This window comes from Nicotiana tabacum, chromosome 22, assembly GCF_000715075.1.
Source record: "Nicotiana tabacum cultivar K326 chromosome 22, ASM71507v2, whole genome shotgun sequence".
Lineage (NCBI taxonomy): Eukaryota > Viridiplantae > Streptophyta > Magnoliopsida > Solanales > Solanaceae > Nicotiana > Nicotiana tabacum.
In genome coordinates this window covers 88,767,655-88,777,105 of record NC_134101.1, presented here as the reverse complement: position 1 = coordinate 88,777,105, position 9,451 = coordinate 88,767,655, and the positions used below count along the sequence as shown (strand labels likewise).

At 36.3% G+C, this 9,451-nt stretch overlaps 1 protein-coding gene across 1 annotated transcript; it reads right to left on the bottom strand.

The window, feature by feature from the left end:
• Nucleotides 1-983: 983 nt before the first annotated feature.
• Nucleotides 984-7,117, bottom strand: LOC142175975 (uncharacterized). The gene is made up of 2 exons (XM_075242988.1): nucleotides 6,249-7,117; nucleotides 984-1,005 (listed from the first exon to the last, which is right to left on the bottom strand). The coding sequence occupies exons 1-2, from the start codon at nucleotides 7,115-7,117 to the stop codon at nucleotides 984-986; spliced, it is 891 nt and encodes a 296-aa protein (XP_075099089.1).
• Nucleotides 7,118-9,451: the final 2,334 nt, after the last annotated feature.

Sequence of the window (9,451 nt, the reverse complement as noted above, 5' to 3'; positions counted from 1 at the left end):
TGCCAAAAACTTGAACTATATTCCCTTGTTCTCCAAGTGGGCGCCTGATTGCCAAGAACTTGAATTTTATTCCCATATTTTCCAGGAGGGCACCTGATTGCTAAAATTTGAACTGTATTCCCTTGTTCTCCAAGTGGGCGCCTGATTACCAAAACATGAACTATAATCCCTTTTTCTCCAAGTGGGTGCCTGATTGCCAAATACTCGAATTATATTCCCTTGTTTTTCAGGTGGGCGCCGGATTGCCAAAACTTGAATTGTTCCCTTGTTCTCCAAGTGGGCGCCTGATTGCCAAAACTTGAACTATATTCCCCTGTTCTTCAGCTGGGCGCCTGATTGCCATTATTTGAATTGTATTCACTTGTTCTCCAGGTGGGCGCGTGATTGCCAAAACTTGAACTACATTTCCCTATTCTCTAGCTGGGCACCTAATTGCCAAAATTTGAACTGTATTCTCTTATTCTCTAGGTGGGCACCTGATTGCCAAAAATTTGAACTATATTCCCTTGTTTTCCAGGTGGGCGCCTGATTGCCAAAAACACGAACGATATTCGCTTGTTCTCCAGGTGGGCACCTGATTGCCAAAAACATAAATTGTAATCCCTTGTGATCCAGGTGGGAGCTTGATTGCAAAAAACTTGAACTGTATACCCTTGTTCTCCAAGTGGGAGATTGATTGCAAAAACTTGAACTTTATTCTCTTGTTCTCCATGTGGGCGCCTGATTGACAAAACATGAACTGTATTCCCTTGTCCTCTAGGTGGTCCAGGTGGATGCTTGATTGCCAAAACTTGAACTGTATTCCCTTTTTCTCCATGTGGGCGCCTGATTGCCTAAAACGTGAACTATTTTCCCTTGTTCTCCAGGTGGATGCCTGATTGCAAAAAACATGAACTATATTCCCTTGTTTTTAAGGTGGGCACCTGATTGCCAAAACTTGAACTGTATTCCCTTGCTCTCCAAGTAGGCGCCTAATTGCCAAATCATGAACTGTAATCGCTTTTTCTACAGGAGGGCACATAATTGCTAAAACTTGAACTGTATTCCCTTGTTCTCCAAGTGGGTGCCTGATTGCCAAAACATGAACTGTAATCCCTTTTTCTCCAGGTCGGTGCCTGATTGCCAAATACTCGAACTATATTCCCTTGTTTTCCAGGTGGGCGCCGGATTGCCAAAACTTGAACTGTATTCCCTTGTTCTCCAGGTGGGCGCCTGATTGCCAAAACATGAACTATATTCCCCTGTTCTCCAGCTGGGCTCTTGATTGCCATTATTTGAACTGTATTCACTTGTTATCCAGGTGGGCGCCTGATTGCCAAAACTTGAACTACATTTCCCTGTTCTCCAGCTGGGCACCTGATTGCCAAAATTTGAACTGTATTCTCTTATTCTCCAGGTGGGCACCTGATTGCTAATTCGAACTATATTACCTTGTTTTCTAGGTGGGCGCCTGATTGCCAAAAACACGAACGATATTCGCTTGTTCTCCAGGTGGGCACCTGATTGCCAAAAACATAAATTGTATTCCTTTGTGATCCAGGTGGGCGCTTGATTGCCAAAAACTTGAACTGTTTTCCCTTGTTCTCCAGGTGGGCGCTTGATTGCAAAAACATGAACTTTATTCTCCAGATGGGCGCCTGATTGCCAAAACTTGAACTGTATTCCGTTCTTCTCTAGGTGGTCCAGGTGGACGCTTGATTTCCAAAACTTGAACTGTATTCCCTTTTTCTCCAGGTGGGTGCCTGATTGCCAAAAACTTGAACTATTTTCCCTTGTTCTCCAGGTGGGTGCCTGATTGCCAAAAACATGAACTATATCCCCTTGTTTTTCAGGTGGGTACCTGATTGCCAAAACTTGAACTGTATTCCCTTGTTCTCCAGGTGGTTCGTGTAGACGCCTGATTGCCAAAACTTGAACTGTACTCCCTTGTCTCCAAGTGGGTGCCTGATTGCCAAAAACTCGAACTGTATTCCCTTGTTTTCTAGGTGGGCGCCTGATGCCAAAAACATGAACTATATTCCCTTGTTCTCCAGGTGGGCACCTGATTGCCTAAAACTTGAATTGTATTCCTTATTCTCCAAGTGGGCGCCTGATTGCCAAAATATGAACTGTATTCCCTTGTTCTACATGTGAGCGCCTAATTAACAAAACTTGAACTGTATTCCCTTATTTTCTAGGTGGGTGCCTGACTACCAAAAATTCGAACTATATTCCCTTGTTTTCTAGGTTGCCGCCTGATAGCCAAAACATGAACTGTATTTCCTTATTATCCAGGTGGTCCGGGTGGACACTTGATTGCCAAAACTTGAACTGTACTCCCTTGTTTTCCAGGTAGGTGCCTGATTGCCAAAAACTCAAACTGTATTTCCCTTGTTTTCTAGGTGGGCGCCTGATTGCCAAAAACATGAACTGTATTCCCTTGTTCTCCAGGTAGGCTCCTGATTGCCAAAAACTTGAACTGTATTCCCTTGTTCTCCAAGTGGGCGCCTGATTTCCAAAACATGAACTGTATTCCCTTGTACTCCAGGTGAGCGCCTAATTACCAAAACTTGAACTGTATTCCCTTGTTTTCTAGGTGGGTGCCTGACTGCCAAAAATTCGAACTGTATTCCCTTGTTTTCTAGGTGGGCGCCTGATTGCCAAAAACATGAAATGTATTCCTTTGATTTCCAGGTGGACGCCTGATTGCCAAAAACTTGAACTATATTCCCTTGTTCTCTAGGTGGGTGCCTGATTGCCAAAAACTCGAACTGTATTCCCTTGTTTTCTAGGTGGGCGCCTGATTGCCAAATACATGAACTGTATTCCCTTGTTCTCCAGGTGGGCACCTGATTGCCTAAAACTTAAATTGTATTCCCTTATTCTCCAAGTGGGCGCCTGATTGCCAAAACATGAACTATATTCCCATGTTCTCCATGTGAGCACCTAATTAACAAAACTTGAATTGTATTCCCTTGTTTTCTAGGTGGGTGCCTGACTGCCAAAAATTCGAACTATATTCCCTTGTTTTCTAGGTGGCCGCCTGATAGACAAAACATGAACTGTATTCCCTTATTCTCCAGGTGGTCTGGGTGGATGCCTGATTGCCAAAACTTGAACTGTACTCCCTTATTCTCCAGGTGGGTTCCTGATTGCCAAAAACTCGAACTTTATTCCCTTGTTTTGTAGGTGGGCGCCTGATTGCCAAAAACATGAACTGTATTCCCTTGTTCTCAAGGTGGGCACCTGATTGCCAAAAACTTGAACTGTATTCCCTTGTTCTCCAAGTGGGCGCTTGATTGCCAAAACATGAACTGTATTTCCTTGTTTTCTAGGTGGGCGCCTGACTGTCAAAAATTCGAATGGTATTCCCTTGTTTTCTAGGTGGGCGCATGATTGCCAAAAACATGAACTGTATTCCCTTGATCTCCAGGTGGACGCGTGATTGCCAAAAACTTGAACTATATTCCCTTGTTCTTCAAGTGGGCGCCTGATTGCCAAAAACTTGAATTTTATTCCCTTGTTTTCCAGGAGGGCACCTGATTGCTAAAACTTGAACTGTATTCCCTTGTTCTCCAAGTGGGCGCCTGATTACCAAAACATGAACTATAATCCCTTTTTCTCCAAGTGGGTGCCTGATTGCCAAATACTCGAACTATATTCCCTTGTTTTTCAGGTGGACGCTGGATTGCCAAAACTTGAATTGTTCCCTTGTTCTCCAGGTGGGCGCCTGATTGCCAAAACTTGAACTATATTCCCCTGTTCTCCAGCTGGGCACCTGATTGCCATTATTTGAATTGTATTCACTTGTTCTCCAGGTGGGCGCCTGATTGCCAAAACTTGAACTACATTTCCCTGTTCTCCAGCTGGGCACCTAATTGCCAAAATTTGAACTGTATTCTCTTATTCTCTAGGTGGGCACCTGATTGCCAAAAATTTGAACTATATTCCCTTGTTTTCAAGGTGGGCGCCTGATTTCCAAAAGCACGAACGATATTCGCTTGTTCTCCAGGTGGGCACATGATTGCCAAAAACATAAATTGTAATCCCTCGTGATCCAGGTAGGAGCTTGATTGCCAAAAACTTGAACTGTATACCCTTGTTCTCCAGTTGGGCGCTTGATTGCAAAAACTTGAACTTTATTCTCTTGTTCTCCAGGTGGGCGCCTGATTGACAAAACATGAACTGTATTCCCCTGTCCTCTAGGTGGTCCAGGTGGACGTTTGATTGCCAAAACTTGAACTATATTCCCTTTTTCTCCATGTGGGCGCCTGATTGCATAAAACGTGAACTATTTTCCCTTGTTCTCCAGGTGGATGCCTGATTGCAAAAAACATGAACTATATTCCCTTGTTTTTCAGGTGGGCACCTGATTGCCAAAACTTGAACTGTATTCCCTTATTTGGGGGGGGGGGGGTTGTTTGAGTTCATCTTATTTTTCATAGGATCTTTTTTATGTAGTTGTGGAATTAAATGCTTTTTCATGATTATCTGTAGCTAACGAAATTAACCTTGAAATTTTTTTTATATTTTCAAGTGTGTATTCTAAGTATTTAATATCTTTAGTTTTTTGATATTCTTCTATATTTTTTTCTAATATTATTTTTGACATATTTATATGTTTTAGAATTTCTAACCAGTACTTAAAATATTTGTAACTATCAATTTTTGATTTGTTCATATTAATACTGAGATGTATACCTGTTGATACATATATCCATGGTTTCTATATTTCTCAGTGTTATTTCTTTTCTGTGTTGATAACTTTCAAGTTTATCTTCATAAAATTCAATTTCATTTTCTATAGTTAATAAAGCTTTATTACGTAATTTATTATATCTAATAATATCTTTGCAGGTTTTAATATTGTATTTAACACAATCTATTTTTCTATTTATGTTACTGAGGTTTTTAAGAAGTTTCCATTTCTGGGTATTATAGAATCTTATATAATGAAAAGTGTTATGTTTCATTTATAAACAGATTTTATTAAATCGATATGTGATCATTAGTCTGAATATAAATCTAGTTCATATAGATCTAATATATCTATTTCATGTGATACAATTAGTTCCGTAAATGCTTGTTCCATTACATATATTATTTCAAAAGTAACTAAAATATCGTAAAGTTTTCTTTTAACATCGTTATTAAGTCTCTTAAAGATATATAACATAAGTATTTTGTAGTCAATATTTTCTTCTAATAAATACGTGTGGTTGTTCATTTAGATTTATTATTTATCCTTATCATGTGTTTACTAAACATATTCCCTCTAACCTCTTTGTTTATCATAGAGTTTATCATATTTTAATAAGTTATACTGAACAATCTTTTCTGGTCACTACCATGTTTTTCATGCTTCAATCATTTACCCTAACAGCGCCTCAACTCTGTGTACTCCCCTAAACGGCTTCCTTGCCTACTGGTTTCCACTTTAGGATGGCATAGTCTGGGCTTAACTACTCTCAGCATTATTAGACAGGCAAACTTTCTCAAGATGTTCTTTATAACAGTACTATAACATGATAAACAATTATGATATTTAAGAGATTATAAGGAATATAAGAGTTTAGTTAAACATGATTATAAATAAACTTACCTGGTTTTGTAACTCGTTTGAATGCTCCATAGCTGTTTTAGATACTTGTAAATAACTCAGATATTTCTTACAAGAGAGAAGATAAGAGAGAATATTAGAGAGAGAAGGTAAGGGTGAGGATGTCCTCCTTCCTCGGATTTACATTCTATATAAAGAAAATTAAAACGACTCTTACTGTTTACAAATGACTCCTACTATTCATGAACGACCTTTACTGTTCATGATTATGACATATACTATTTACTTTATGACTCTTACTATTCATGAACGACCTTTACTGTTCATGATTATGACATATACTATTTACTTTATGACTCTTACTATTCATGAACGACCTTTACTGTTCATGAATGCGACTAGTACTATTTACTTTACATTATATGTTTCCAGTAGCTGTCTTCTTCTTTTGTCTTCTTGTTGATACCTTCATTCTAGTTGGACTTCTGGTACATAGTTATCATCTCCGTTGCACTTTGAACATATGTGGTCTGGATATTTGTGTCCTACTAGTTTGCAGTATCTTGTTAATAACTCGTTTGAAATAAATTCTTTTTTCAATGCTCTGGTAGTTGGTTGCATTTCTGGCTTTAATAATGATAAAATCCATTTCTGGACTTCATCCATATCTCCTTGTCGTAGTTCCTTCGAGTTGGCATATATCATCAACTGGTCTCTGGAATAGTAGCTCCAGATAGCATTTCCTTGTAGATAATTGTTAGCTAGTTCTTGAATAATAGTTGCTATACCAATTATTCTTTTATTAGCATAGAAACTTGGTATCTCCATTTTCTGTATCTCCGGTTGTTTCTCTATCTCTTCCGGTATTATCATATCTCGTGTTAGTCCTATCTTTATCACCTGTATTATGGGTTTTATTTCATCATATAGTATTTCCGCTGGTGCTGTATAGAATTTGATGAAGAATAGGTTGCCTTTTGTAATTCTCTTGAAGGTGACAAATGCTTTGTATAGCTCTGGTATTCCAATTATTTCTTCTCCGTCATGGGTATATACTGTGCTAAGTAGTCCGTAGTTGTAACATGTTTTTACTAGGTTTGCTTTTGTTTTTGGCTGGGCTATAAGCCTATTATATCCCTGTAGTTTTTGGGTTACATAATCTTGTGTTGGATCTGTAGTAGTCGTTGATCTAGGGTTTAGGTTCAGAAATGTCTGGATTTTATATATATTCTCAATATATGTTTGAGTAATATGGTTATATACCTTTTTGTTGTGGTGTAGGCTATTAGCATAGGTTGAAGTTTGTGGGGCTATAACTATTGCTTCTCTTGGCTTTTTTGATGTAAATGGCTTATCAAATACGGTATTTAGGTTTACATTGATATGTGGTTTTTTGCTAACTTGTTTGCTTGTACCTGCAGCTGTATATAAAGCAACTGTGTTATGGGTTTTTTGGAGTTTCCCAACGTCTCCTTCTACCTCTGGAAGTTTAGAGTCTTCCGATCGACTTAGCTCCGCATTTTTATAGTCATGCTGCTGACTTTCTAGCTGTTGTAATCTTTTTCCCATACTCTCCATCTGTAAGGATAGAGTAGTAAGGACTGTAAATATGTCTTTTGATTCTTGGCTTTCATCTGTTTGGGTACCTTTGTCTTGATAGGTAGTCTGCAATAACATTCTTGTCAGTTCGTATTACTTCAATTGTAAATGTAAAATTTTGTATATTTAATACAAGTCTCCTTATTTCCTTTGTAGTTACTGAATCCTGTACTTTCCGAGTTATCCACCATTTTACTTGTGTATTATCTGTTCTTACTATAAATTTGTTATAAACAATATATGGCTCAAATGCTAACAAACATTTATATAATCCAAATAGTTCTTTCCTATTTATTTCCCATTTTAATTGTGGTTCCGTGTATGATCCGGAATAATATCTACAATGGTGTTCAATTTTTTCATTATCATATTTATATTTTAGAACTCCTCCGTAGCTGTGATCACTAGAATCAGTTTCTACAATATATATAAATTGTTTCTTTTCATCTGGAAAATATAGTTTTGGTAATTTTTTACACATATTTTTTATCTTCTGTATATGTATTTTATCTTTTTCGTCAAAATGATATTCTATGTCCTTTTTTAATTTTTTCTGTAATGGTTTTAAGTTTTCTGCTAATTTAGGACTATATTCTCTTACTTGGTTAACCAATCCTAAAAATGATTGTAACTTCTTTTTTGTATCAAGTGTTTCATTCAAGTTAATTATTTTTTGTACTACATGGGTTTGCATTTTTATCCCGTTTTTATCTATTTGTATACCTAAAAATTCTATTTGATTTTTCATTACTTCTGCTTTCTTTTTACTTAAACTTATTCCTGATATTTCTACAATGTGTATGAATTTTTCTAGTAGTTTTATATGTTCGTTCTCTGTTCTAGAATATAGCAATATATCATCTATATATATTATACAATTTTCTAATTGGTTGAAGTAATTATCCATAAAATGTTGATACCTACCTGGTGCATGTGTCTACAATGTGTATGCATGTGTCTAAGCTTTCACTTGATAAATTTTGTAACCATAATTTTACAGTTCCTATTAATGTTCTTTCTATATATCCTGGTGTTTCCGCTATTGTTATTTTATTATCTATTAGTTGTTTTGAGATATATCCTATCCATAATTGTATTGTTTTATTTATATCTGCTACACAATCTAGATCTAAAAAATTATATTGTTCAGTTGTCTGTCTTGGTGCCCATTTCTTATTTAACCTTTTATCCCATAATGTTTTGTTTCTGTCATATGCATCATAACTTACTCTGTAATAGGTTGGGTTTAATTGTTTTGGATTTTTTATTCCTGATATGCTTGGTTTATCTTCGTTCATATCTCCTGTATTTATTTCTGGGTTTATTTTTATCTTTTCTGTTTTTTCTATAAGTTCTGTGTATGTTTCACTTGTTTCTGAATAGTTTTCTCCTAGTTCTGTGTCTTTATCACTTTGGTCATTTATTTCGTTTATACTTATTTTTGATGGACTCTCCTGTACTTCTTCTAACTGTAATTTGAATCTTTCTATCTCATTTGTTAGTTTTAGTTCTTCTTCTTCTTCTTTACGTTTTTCCTTTTCTTTTAGTTTATTTGCATACATCTGTTTTAGCATCTCTAATTCTTTTTCTAATTCAGTTATTTTAGTGTTTTTTACTTCCTCTATCTGTTGTATTTTTTCTTTAGCTTGCTGTTGTATTTCTTTAATCTCTCGTTTTTTATCTATTTCTTCGTTTTCTTTTGTTATTCTAACCATGGCGGTTAAACTATCCTCTAGTTTTACAGTTTCTTTTTCTAACATTAAGTTTAGGTTATTTCCTATTTTTTTATATCTTCTTCCTAAGTTGGAAAATATTATTGTTATTTTTAATCCTTCTGGATTCTCATATGTTTTCTCTTCTAATGCGAATTCTTCTTTATTCATCTTTTATCCTTTAGATAACAAACATATTTATATTCTGTTTTAGATATTATATCGATTAATTTGGACAGCCTAGCTTTGTTTATTTTTGTGATACTTAAGTATTCATATTCTATATATAGTTTCTTTAGTTTCTTCCTAGTTTTCTGCGATTTCTTAGTTATTTTGATTGTTTCACTGTTTTGCGGGTTTGTACTATTAATGTCAGTATTATTTTTCATGATTTGCTTCTTAATATAAATGTTTATTTTTCATAGCTCTGATACCATTGTATTCCCTTGTACTCCAGGTGAGCGCCTAATTAGCAAAACTTGAACTGTATTCCCTTTTTTTCTAGGTGGGTGCATGACTGCCAAAAATTCGAACTGTATTCCCTTGTTTTCTATGTGGGCGCCTGATTGCCAAACCTTGATCTCCAGGTGGACGCCTGATT